Source organism: Bufo gargarizans, chromosome 3 (genome assembly GCF_014858855.1).
Source record: "Bufo gargarizans isolate SCDJY-AF-19 chromosome 3, ASM1485885v1, whole genome shotgun sequence".
Taxonomy (NCBI): domain Eukaryota; kingdom Metazoa; phylum Chordata; class Amphibia; order Anura; family Bufonidae; genus Bufo; species Bufo gargarizans.
In genome coordinates, this window is record NC_058082.1 from 494868553 (window position 1) to 494881968 (window position 13416).

General features: G+C 44.9%; 1 protein-coding gene across 1 annotated transcript in view; it reads left to right on the top strand.

Moving 5' to 3' along the window:
* LOC122932506 (putative nuclease HARBI1) overlaps nucleotides 1–13046 on the top strand; it is a 38930-nt gene extending 25884 nt beyond the window's left edge. Inside the window, exons 2-3 of the mRNA XM_044286968.1 lie at nucleotides 11257–11601; nucleotides 12124–13046. Coding sequence (XP_044142903.1) covers nucleotides 11276–11601; nucleotides 12124–13021 — 1224 coding nt within the window. The 5' untranslated portion in view covers nucleotides 11257–11275 and the 3' untranslated portion in view covers nucleotides 13022–13046. The remainder of the gene's footprint in view (nucleotides 1–11256; nucleotides 11602–12123) is intronic.
* Nucleotides 13047–13416: the final 370 nt, after the last annotated feature.

A 13416-nucleotide genomic window follows, 5' to 3' on the forward strand; every position in this document is an offset into this window, starting at 1 on the left:
TGTGGAAGGAATGTATAGCTTTAGTTACTTGGAGCCTTCCTATTGCTAAAGGCTGCCATAGAGAACAAAAGGCTTCCCTGATCTAGGTGCTGCACCCCTGGGGAAAGCCACCTCAGATGCTGTCTGAGGGGTTAAATGACTGGGATCAGCATGATCGCTGATGCCATCTGCATATAAAGTGGACTCAATGTGTGAGCCCGCTCCATACTCTTTATACAACACACCATGAAGTAACTGTATGTCGTGGTGCACTAGTTGCTCCTAAATAGGCTCATCAAACAGACCAAGTGGAAGCCTGCCTATCTCACTCCAAAAAACAGGACCTATTCCAGGTTTTAAGCCCAACCAATTGTAGACAAAGGCCTTTTCTCTACTGAACAGCCCTCCCTGGTTACCTGAAATGTCTCTTTAGTATCTGCTCTAATAATATAATATGGGTGCTACTTAATTGTGTGCTCTACAGGCTCAGTTCACTTTCAGTTGACAGGGGTGGGAAACCTGCGGCACTCTAGCTGTTGTGAAACTACAATTCCCAGCATGCGCTGTTCATTTTTATGAGAGTTCTGAGAAGAGCAGAGCAAGCATGCATGCTGGGAGTTGTAGTTTTACAACAGCTGGCATGCTGCAGGTTGCCCACTCCTGACATAGTGTGTGCTCTGTATACTTAGCCCTTAGAGGACCGGGTGATTTTGCGTTTTCCTTTTTCACTTCTTTCCTTCACAGAGTCCTAACTTTTTTTTATTTTTCCATGCACATAGCCTTATGAGGGCTTATTTTTTGCATGACAAGTTGTACTTTCTAATGGCACTATTTACAATTGCATACAATGTAGTGGGGGGAAAAAACAACAACATTTTGCCAGTTTTTTTTTTTACGGCCTTGATTAGGCGGTAAAATTGTGCTCTAGGTCAGTACAATTACAACAATACCATGCTTGTATCGTTTTTCTTGTATTTTAATACAAAAAAAATTAAAAACCATAAATATTATTTATTTATTTTCATTACCATATTCTGACTCCTATAACTTTTTTGTAGTTATGTGTGCAGAGCTGTGTGAGGGCTCATTGTTTGCAGGGCGACCTGTACTTTTCAATGATACCATGTATCATCAACGATACTAAGTGTGTGTGACTTTTTGAGCACTTTTTATAAAAAAAAAAAATTGAGGACTTGAAGTGACAAAAAGTGGCAAATTGTCCATTTTTATTTTTTTCTGTTACACCGTATGAGATTAACCACCTCAGCTCCCCTAGCTTAAACCCCCTTAATGACCAGACCACTTTTTACACTTCTGCACTACACTACTTTCACGGTTTATTGCTTGGTCATATAACTTACCACCCAAATGAATTTTACCTCCTTTTCTTCTCACTAATAGAGCTTTCATTTGGTGGTATTTCATTGCTGCTGTCTTTTTTCGTTTTTCTGATATTAATCAAAATAGTCTGCAATTTTCTAAAAAAAAAGTGTATTTTTAACTTTTTCTGGTAAAATTGTTCAAATATAATTACATTTCTATACAAGTTTGTATCAGAATGTATTGTGCTACATGTCTTTGATAAAAAAATCCAATAACTGTATATTTATTGGTTTGCGCAAAAGTTATAGCGTTTACAAACTATGGTGCAAAAATGTGAATTTCCTCATTTTGAAGCAGCTCTGACTTTCTGAGCACCTGTCATGTTTCTTGAGGTGCTAGAATGCCAGGATAGTATAAATACCCCCCAAATGACCCCATTTTAGAAAGACACCCCAAAGTATTCGCGGAGGGGCATGGTGAGTTCATGTATGACTTAATTTTTTTCACAAGTTAGCGGAAAATTACACTTTCTGAGGATCTTTTTTTTTATAAAGTTTCCATTTCTGCTAACTTCTGGCAAAAAAATAAAAAATCTCCCACGAACTCGCTATGCCCCCCAAGAGAATACCTTGGGGTGTCTACTTTACGAAATGGGGTCATTTGTGGGGTGTGTTTACTGTTCTGGCATTTTGGGTGGGGCTAAATTGTAAGCAACCCTGTAAAGCCTAAGGCCCCTTTCACACGGGCGAGTTTTCCGTGCGGGTGCGATGCGTGCGGTGAACGCATTGCACCCGCACTGAATCCTGACCCATTCATTTCTATGGGGCTGTGCACACGAGCGGTGATTTTCACGCATCACTTATGCGTTGCGTGAAAATCGCAGCATGCTCCTCTTTGTGCGTTTTTCACGTAATGCAGGCCCTATAGAAATGAATGGGGTTGCGTGAAAATCGCATGCATCCGATTTTCACGCATGGGTTCTAGGTGACAGTCTATTCACTGTATTATTTTCCCTTATAACATGGTTATAAGGGAAAATAATAGCATTCTGACTACAGAATGCTTAGTATAATAGTGCTGGAAGGGTTAAAAATAATAAAAAAGTTAACTCACCTTCTCCTCCTGTTCGCGTAGAGGCCGGTCTGTTCTTTAGCTGTGGCTGAAGGACCTTTGATGACGTCAGATCACATGCTCCATCACCATGGTGATGGACCATGTGATTGGAGCATGTGATCTGACGTCACCTCAGGTCATTCAGTCCACAGCTAAAGAACAGACCGGGATCTACGCTAACAAGAGGAGAAGGTGAGTTAACTTTTTTTATTATTTTTAACCCTTCCAGCACTATTATACTAAGCATTCTGTATTCAGAATGCTATTATTTTCCCTTATAACCATGTTATAAGGGAAAATAATACAATCTTCAGAACATCAATCCCAAGCGTGATTTTTCTCACGCAAGTGCAAAACGCATGACAATGTTTTGCACTCGCGCGGAAAAATCGCGCATTTTCCCGCAACGCACCCGCCTCTTATCCGGGCAAAAAACATGACGCCCGTGTGAAAGAGGCCTAAAGGTACTCGTTGGACTTTCGGCCCCTTTGCGCATCTTGGCTGCAAAAAAGTGTCACACATGTGGTATCGCCGTACTCAGAAGAAGTAGGGCAATGTGTTTTGGGGTGTATTTTTACATATACCCATGCTGGGTGAGATAAATATCTCTGTAAAAGACAACATTTCCCATTTTTTTAATACAAAGTTGTCATTTTACTGAGATATTTCTCTCACCCAGCATGGGTATATGTAAAAATACACCCCAAAACACATTGCCCTACTTCTTCTGAGTACAGCGATACCACATGTGTGACAATTTTTTGCAGCCAAGATGCGCAAAGGGGCCCAAATTCCAATGAGTACCTTTAGGATTTCACAGGGCATTTTTACGCATTTGGATTCCGTGAGGGGTATGGTGAGTTCATGTAAGATTTTATTTTTTGTCACAAGTTAGTGGAATATGAGACTTTGTAAGAATAAGCAAAAAAAAGGCATTTTCTATATGGCATTTTCTATATGGTTCTGGCAGTGTGCGGATCCGCAAAATGCGGAAAGCACGTTGCCGGTGTCAGTGTTTTGCGGATCCGTGGATCCACAAAACACATACGGACGTCTGAATGGAGCCTTACAGGGGGGTGATCAATGACAGGGGGGTGATCACGGAGTCTATATGGGGTGATCAGGGGTTAATAAGTGACGGGGGGGGGGGGGTGTAGTGTAGTGTGGTGATTGGTGCTACTTACAGAGCTGCCTGTGTCCTCTGGTGGTCGATCCAAGCAAAAGGGACCACCAGAGGACCAGGTAGCAGGTATATTAGACGCTGTTAACAAAACAGCGTCTAATATACCTTTTTGGGGTAAAAAAAAAAAATCGCATCTACAGCCTGCCTGCGAATGATCGCTGCTGGCAGGCTGTAGATCAACTTCTTAGCTGCGCGTCGCTGTGAACACATGCGCGCGAGCGTTCACGCGAAATCTCGACTCTCGCGAGATGACGCGTAGATGCTTCAAGGAGAAATAACCCGGCCGCCCGCAGGACGCATCCCTGCGTTAGGCGGTTGGGGAGGTGGTTAATATTGTACGGTCCACAATGCACGGGCACCGACCGTGGGGCAGCCGCATGTTGATCGCAGACCCATTCACTTGAATGGGGTCCACGATCCGTCCGTTCCGCAAAAAGATAGAACAAGTTTTATCTTTTTGTGCAACGGAACACCACAGAAGCACTCTGTAGTGCTTCCGTGGGGTTCCGTTCTGCGCTTCCGTTCCGTTCTGCACCGCATCTCTGGATTAGCGGACCCATTCAAATGAATGGGTCAGCATCCGTGATGCGGAATGCACACGGCTGGTGACCCGTGTATTGCGGAACCACCATATGCGGCCCGCAGCACCAGCACGGAGCCCTTGCATTCGTGTGCAAGAGGCTTTAGTGTCCCCTACTGTTGGGCCCGGTACCTCTAAAAAGTTTCCACCAACCTAATCATTACCATCATCACGATTGCCACTCTCCAAGCTTTTGGCATGTCCTTTCCAGATTTGATGAGAGTTCACATCGCTGTTATTTTTCTGTCCTTTTGATCCATCAGAATAACAGGAAAAAAAATAAAAATATACGGATCCGCTGCAGCACATCTGGCATCCATTTTTTTTTTTTATGGGAAAAAGAATTGTACTGCATGCAGGTGATATAATTAGCATCAATACATTAGGACTTACAACAGGTATTCACTCTGTGGGATATTTTCAAATCATGACTGGCAGGTGGGCCTGAGGACTGGAGTTGAGGAACACTGCTTTAGGAGACTTGAACATGAGATTGTTAGAGTGCTTGTCCTATAGACTGCAATGAATTACCATTGCAGCATATGGGAGTTCCATTATGTTCCTATGGGCTTCTTCTGTGCAGGCATGGCTTCATAGAAGCTATTGCTATGGAGGCCTCAGATCCTTCAAAGAGACAGAGGCTATCACAGTAAGCGAAGCTTTCAAGATTTCAGCTCCCAGGGAAACCCCTCTCAGATGCCATGGTCACAACTGAAAGCATCAGTGCTTTCTGCGCTGGTCCTGATGTCCCCTGCACACCTTGTCATAAATTAGGCACATCCTCGGGCAGTCCGTGTGCCAAAGACAGAAATCTACGACAGCTCAAAGCTGCCAGAGATTTTTGGCTTCATTTGCACCAGAAAACTATATAAAGATATATTTGTCTTGGCCGCTGCCCACACCCTTTCCTACCCTTGTCCTACCCCTTTTGGAAAGAGGCACTTAAAGGGAACCTGTCACCAGTTTTATGGTGTCCTAACTAAGGGCAACATAAATAAGTGACTGATTCTCTTAGCAAAATGCTGGGTCACTTTCTTTTATTGACCCAGTCAATCTGCCAAAATCTTGTATTGAAAAGCTCCAGCTGATAATGATGAGTCCTAAATATTCATGAGCTCCTGACTCTCCCCGCCCACCTGCTGCTGAATGACAGTTTTTTTTCATATGAATCAGCAGCAGGTGGGCAGGGGAGTGGCTATAGCTGTTAATTAAATAAACGCTGGACTCAATGACATCACGCTGGACTCAAATCAGCTCATTAGCATGCGGCATCTTTGTGTTTATATTATGAGGTAACCATCTGTCACACCAGTAAGTGAATACATCTAAGGTACTTTTTAGTCGTTAATGATTGTATATAATTAGATTATAATCAAATATCCACATGACAGGCTCCCTTTAAGGCCTCCTGCACACGACCGTTGTGTGCACCCGTGGCCGTTGTGCCGTTTTCCGTTTTTTTTCGCGGACCCATTGACTTTTAATGGGTCCGTGGAAAAATCGGAAAATGCACCGTTTTGCAGCCGAGGCCGTGATCCGTGTATATAATCACCTGTCCTATTTTTTTGACGGACAACGGTTCACGGACCCATTCAAGTCAATGGGTCCGTGAAAGAACACGGATGCACACAAGATTGGCATCCGTGTCCGTGATCCGTGGCCGTAGGTTGCTTTCATACAGACGGATCCGAAGATCCGTCTGCATAAAAGCTTTTTCTGATCTAAGTTTTCACTTCGTGAAAACTCATTTCCGACAGTATATTCTAACACAGAAGCGTTCCCATGGTGATGGGGACGCTTCTGGTTAGCATACACTGCAAACTTTGTACAAGACTGCCCCCTGCTGCCTGGCAGCACCCGATCTCTTACAGGGGGATATGATAGCACAATTAACCCCTTCAGGTGCGGCACCTAAAGGGGTTATTGTACTATCATATTCCCCTGTAAGAGATCAGGGCTGCCAGGCAGCAGGGGGCAGACCCCCCCCCCCTTCCTCGCCAGTTTGAATATCGTTGGTGGCACAGTGTGCGCCCACCATCGCCCCCCCTCCCTCCCTCTATTGTAATAAATCGTTGGTGGCACAGTGTGCCCCCACCATCGCCCCCCCTCCCTCCCTCTATTGTATTAAATCGTTGGTGGCACAGTGTGCCAACCACCATCGGCCCCCCTCCCTCCCTCTATTGTATTAAATCGTTGGTGGCACAGTGTGCCAACCACCATCGCCCCCCCCCTCCCTCTATAGCAGTAACATTGGTGGCAGTGTGCGGTCTCCCATTCCCCCCCCCCCCATCATTGGTGGCAGCGGAGTTCCGATCGGAGTCCCAGTTTAATCGCTGGGGCTCCGATCGGTAACCATGGCAACCAGGAAGCTACTGCAGCCCTGGTTGCCATGGTTACTTAGCAATAGTACAACAGTAGAAGATTCATACTTACCTGCTTGCTGCTGCGATGTCTGTGAACGGCCGGGAGCTCCTCCTACTGGTAAGTGACAGCAATGCGCCGCACAGACCTTTCACTTACCAGTAGGAGGAGCTCCCGGCCGGACACAGACATCGCAGCAGCAAGCAGGTAAGTATGAATCTTCTACTGTTGTACTATTGGGGGGGGGGGGGGGGGAGAGAATGGGAGACCGCACACTGCCACCAATGTTACTGCTATAGAGGGAGGGGGGGGGGGGCGATGGTGGTTGGCACACTGTGCCACCAACGATTTAATACAATAGAGGGAGGGAGGGGGGCCGATGGTGGTTGGCACACTGTGCCACCAACGATTTATTACAATAGAGGGAGGGAGGGGGGGGGGGCGATGGTGGGCGCACACTGTGCCACCAACGATATTCAAACTGGGGAGGGGGGGGGTCTGTCCCCTGCTGCCTGGCAGCCCTGATCTCTTACAGGGGAATATGATAGTACAATTAACCCCTTTAGGTGCTGCACCTGAAGGGGTTAATTGTGCTATCATATCCCCCTGTAAGAGATCGGGTGCTGCCAGGCAGCAGGGGGCAGTCTTGTACAAAGTTTGTAGTGTATTCTAACCTGAAGCGTCCCCATCACCATGGGAACGCCTCTGTGTTAGAATATACTGTCGGATCTGAGGTTCACGAAGTAGCTCATATCCGACAGTATATTCTAACATAGAGGCGTTCCCATGGTATAAAAGAACTCCAGACTTTACATTGAAAGTCAATGGGGACGGATCCGTTTGAAATGGCACCATATTGTGTCAACATCAAACGGATCCGTCCCCATTGACTTGCATTGTAATTCAGGACGGATCCGTTTGGCTCCGCACGGCCAGGCGGACACCAAAACGACTTTTTTTTCATGTCCGTGGATCCTCCAAAAATCAAGGAAGACCCACGGACGAAAAAACGGTCACGCATCACGGACCTACGGACCCCATTTTTGCGGACCTTAAAAAAAAACGGTCGTGTGCATGAGGCCTAAAGGGAACCTGTCACCGGGATTTTGTGTACAGAGCAGAGGACATGGGTTGCTAGATCGCCGTTAGCACATCCGCAATACCCAGTTCCCATAGCTCTGTGTGCTTTTATTGTGTAAAAAAAAACGATTTGATACATATGCAAATTACCCTGAGATGAGTCCTGTCTCTCACTCATCTCATGTACAGGACTCATCTCAGGTTAATTTGCATATGTATCAAATCGTTTTTTTTACACAATAAAAGCACACAGAGCTATGGGGACTGGGTATTGCGGATGTGCTAGCGGCCATCTAGCAGCTCATGTCCTCAGCTCTATACACAAAATCCCGGTGACAGGTTCCCTTTAAGTCAAAAAACAACTTTTTGTTTTGAAGCCACTTTTCTGGCACAAGAGAGATGATAAATCTCCCCCAGTAAATCTGGGCCAGGTTTTTTTTGTGGTCTGTAAAGGTGGAGACGTATAGGTCTGCACAGGAACTGCACACATAAAAGTTGTTTCTTTTTTTAATCAACACTGTTTGCAAATACTGTAGTTCAGTGAAGCACGCAATGCCTAAATCCACACATTGGGGGGGGGGGGGGGGGGGGGGGTAATTCAGGTATCTTGTGTACTGCCTCATTATATGATACAAATGGCAAGAAACAGGGACACACTCAAGGACTAGGCTGTTGAATATTTGAGGTCATACAGTATCTGGAATACAACATTGGCCAAGGATCATTTATTAAGAATGGTAAAAAATGTGATTAAGGCCTCATGCACACGACCGTTGTTGTGTTCCGTTCCGCAAAATGGGGTTCCGTGATCAGTTTTCGTTTTTGTTTCCGTGTGTCTTCCTTTATTTTTGGAGGACCACCAGACATAAAGGAATGTAAAATAAAAGTCTAAGACAGGTTTGCCATGCAAATGATATGAATAAAACGGACGCGGATGATAATCCTGTGTGCCTCCTATTGACTCGAATGGGTCCGCAAACTGTTTTCCGCGGAAATAATAGGACAGATTATATTTTTTTTGACGGACTGGAACTACGGATCCCAGACGCGGATGGCAAACGGTGCACTATCCGCATTTTCAACAGCTCTATAGAAATGAATGGGTCCGCACCTGAAACTATAAAATCGGCGGAACGGACGCGGAAGCAAACAACGGTCGTGTGCATGAGGCCTAAAGCTAATTAATGGTTAATACCCTTCTCCTGATATATTTGCTTACGTAGCTGCTGGAGCACACACAATGAGCCTCTGGCAAGCAAACACTACTTCAGCTAACACGAGCACCAGGCCCTGAGAAGTATGACTGCATTTCAAACAAGGTTTCCAAGTTTCATGTATACAAGTCTTCAGTTGCTTCTTATTAGAGCCTTAGGCCCCTTTCACACAGACGAGTATTCCGCACGGATGTGATGCGTGAGTTGAACGCATTGCACCCGCACTGAATCCCAACCCATTCATTTCTATGGGACTGTTCACATGAGCGGTGATTTTCACGCATCACTTTTGCGTTGCGTGAAAATCGCAGCATGCTCTATTTTGTGTGTTTTTCACGTAACGCAGGCCCTATAGAAATGAATGGGGTTGCGTGTAAATCTCAAGCATCCGCAAGCAAGTGCGGATGCGGTGTGATTTTCACGCACGGTTGCTAGGAGACGATCGGGCTGGAGACCCAATCGTTATTATTTTCCCTTATAACATGGTTATAAGGGAAAATAATAGCATTCTGAATACAGAATGCATAGTAAAATAGCGCTGGAGGGGTTAAAAACCAAAAATAAATTAACTCACCTTAATCCAGGTGCAGCCCGGCATCTCTTCTGTCTGTCTTCTGTGCTGTGTGGATGAACAGGACCTGTGGTGACGTCACTCCGGTCATCACATGATCCATCACCATGGTAACAGATCATTTGATGGATCATGTGATGACCGGAGTGACGTCACCACAGGTCCTGTTCCTCCACACAGCACAGAAGACAGACAGAAGAGATGTCGGGCTGCGCGAGCAAGTGGATTAAGGTGAATTATTTTTTTTTAACCCCTCCAGCGCTATTTTACTATGCATTCTGTATTCAGAATGCTATTATTTTCCCTTATACCCATTTTCCCGCAACGCCTGTGTGAAAGAGGCCTTAGGGTTTACATGCGCTGTGCTACCACCATGCAAATGAACGCCACTAATATCATGATATTCATTGTAGCTGAAGGCCCAGGGGCGTTGTACATAGCTGGCCTTCTGCTCTGTTCATTTTGGGGGGCTGCACAGGGTAGGGGGCCCCCGTTTTAGTGATCCTGGGGTCTTAGCGGTAGGACCTCCACGGATCTAATAGTTAGGCCTCTTTCACACGGGCGTTGCGGGAAAAGGTGCAGGTGTGTTGTGGGAACATGCGCGATTTTTCCGTGCGAGTGCAAAACATTGTAATGCGTTTTGCACTCTCGTGAGAAAAATCGGCATGTTTGGTACCCAAACCCGAACTTCTTCACAGAAGTTCGGGTTTGGGTTAGGTGCTGGGTAGATTGTATTATTTTCCCTTATAACATGGTTATAAGGGAAAATAATAGCATTCTGAATACAGAATGCATAGTACAATAGCGCTGGAGGGGTTAAAAAAATTGCTATTATTTTCCCTTATAACCATAGGGAAAATAATAATGATCGGGTCTCCATCCCTATCGTCTCCTAGCAACCGTGCGTGAAAATCGCAACCATCTGCACTTGCTTGCGGATGCTTGCGATTTTCACGCAACCCCATTCATTTCTATGGGGCCTGCGTTATGTGAAAAACGCACAAAGAGGAGCATGCTGCGTTTTTCACGCAACGTACGAGTGATGCGTGAAAATCACTGCTCATGTGAACATACCCATAGAAATGAATGGGTCAGGATTCAGTGCGGGCGCAATGCGTTCAACTCACGCATCGCATCCGCGCGGAATACTCACCCGTGTGAAAGGGGCCTTATTCTCAATCCTGTGGATAGAGGATAATTTTATATAATCGGAATACCTCTTTGTGTACAAAGACAAAAGGGATGTCCTTGTACTGACCACAGGAACAGTGGCTCCTATGCCCCTGTATGAGGTACCACTACTGTTGAGGCAAAACCCCCACCTCTATGATTGTCGGGGTTCTAATTGGAGTTTTCGTTATGAGCGCTCAGAGAGCTGGCACAGACACACTGCTGAATCAAATTCTCTCTAATTTATTCCATGCAAGCATACATCTTTATAACATTACAGATAATCACAGACATATCTGGCACACCACCAAAGGGGTGGAAAGCGAAGCTAATGATTTGATTGGTTATTCATAAAAGGCAATACTTCCACACCATACTAACAGAATTCTCATAATTAAAAAGTTTCTGCTATCTTAAAGTCCCTGCTGTCAACGTCCTGCTGCAGCGCCGTTTGGCACATTTCACCCTTTCAGTTCTGGCTGGATCTGCAGGACTTAACTGTGCTAAATACAGTTTAGGCCGCAAAAAAAACGGAAGCAGGAAATTGTGTAATTTTACTATCCACACCCAGGATACAGGTATATATGCTGGTCATTTCAGTGTTTGGTGGCCATTTTCTGCAGTGTTTCCAGGGTACAGAGTTTAATTTGATTCCTTGGCTTTGTTGATCTTTGCTTCTCAGTTTGCATCTTGGTTTCACCATGGCGGATGACTCCGAGGAGGAGGTCCTACTGCACTGGCTTATTTCTCGGCGATGGGGACAGCGGTCCATTCCTTTGGATGATGAACCGAGTAGAAGAAGGAGATTATGGGTCCATCCCATTGTTTCCCAACGGTACAGGAAAGGACACTTCCATACCTTCTACGCAGATCTTCGCCAGCATCCAGAGAAGTTCTTTGCGTTCTGTCGGATGTCAGTGTCTACCTTTGATTGCTTGCTGTCGTCTCTACGTACTGCCCTTACCTTCATGGACACCAATATGAGGCGCAGCATTACTCCTGAGGAAAGGCTCATTGTCACGTTGAGGTATGCTATATGTAGTGATTTATTTTTTAACAGTAATGTGTACTGCTTATCTTGTGAGTAACATGGTTTTTAAACTGGCTGTTCTTAGACATGTGTAAATGTTAGCTCGTTACCAGTTTTTGGCCCTTCTTAATTTCTGCCATTGTCAATTTCCTTTATTTCTGTTTCCCAGACAAATAACATGCAAAGATGAACGGTAGTCCTGTATTTATAGCTTTTAAGTTTGGTGTATGCCAACGCCATCATCCTGCTGAGTGGTCACATCATTCTATGTTTCCCATACATTCAGCATGGAAATGGCGTCACCACAATAGGCGTAACAGCTTGCAGGATTTGGGCCCACACCCCGATTGTTTAAAGTATTTATCGGATGTTAAACGATTTTGTGGATAAAATGATAGTCTTCAAAATGGACATAGAATGTGCAACATACTGCATGTCTACTTACAACCATTATATGAATCATGATGTGACTAATTTTGGGCAAATTAATGATGTCACCTCTTTTGTTTTTGTCTACAGATTCCTGGCAACTGGGAACTCATTTGCATCTCTGCATTTTGAGTTTCTTTTGGGAACCTCGACGATTTCTCGGATTGTGCATCACACTTGTCATGTCATCTGGCAGCAACTTCGAGACACAGTGATGCCACAGCCCAAGGCGGACGATTGGTTTCGAATTGCTGAGGGCTTCAATTTTGCGGCGCAGTTTCCAAACTGCATAGGGGCAATGGATGGCAAGCACATTCGTGTGAAGAAGCCTCCTCACTCAGGGTCCCGATTCTTCAAGCAATACTTTTCAGTAGTGGTCATGGCTGTTGCTGACAGTAATTACCGGTTTATAATGGTTGATATCGGGACCTATGGAAGCACTGCAGATGCTCGCGTCTTTAGTGCTTCTAGAATGGGTGAGCGGCTTCGTGCCAACCTGCTTGCCCTGCCCGAGTCCAGAAGATTAGCCGGATATTCTGGTCCCCCGGCTCCATTTGTGATCGTGGCGGATGAAGGGTTTGCATTGACTCACCATGTTATGCGACCCTTCCCAAAGCGTGGTTTGGATCTCAGGGGGCGTATTTTCAACTACCGGTTGACTCGTGCCCGTCGGTATGTTGAGTGCGCATTCGGAATACTCTCTAGCAAGTGGAGGGTGTTTTTGTCATCCATACAAATGGATCCGGAAAATGCTACCTTGGTGATACAAGCTTGTGTTGTTCTACACAACTTCACCAGGATTCACGAGGCTTCCTCTTCTGTTGACATGGAAGAATTTCCTACATCATCAGTTTTGGGTTTGGATAGGACCTTGCAAAGACGACCTGGGACTGCAGGCATTGCAGTTCGGGAACTCTATGCAGACTACTTTTTCAGCCCAGAGGGTTCCTTGCCATGGCAGATGGACGCTATTCGTGGCAGTGTTTGATTTCTTCTGTTCTCGTTAATTTTTTTACATTTTTTAGATAGAATATGAAATTTATGTTATAGTTGAGTGTAGGGACTCGCAAGAGAATGAGGACCCTTGACGTGGGCTTACGGGCTGAGGTTTTGGGCCATACAAATATTGACAAATATAAATTATAAAGATGCTTTGAAAAGTTGACTGTATTAAAAATCAATAATCTAGTTGATCTATGGTCCCAAAAACCTTCTAATACCTCATTTAAATATTGATAATTAAGCAAGTGTAGTGATCATTAAAGTGATAGTACTAGGAGTATTGTGTGTGTCTATGTTATTATATTGAAATGTGTTTACCTGTTTAATGTAATTTGTCTCACAATAAATTACTGAAGACAAGTGATTTTTTCCATCAAAGTA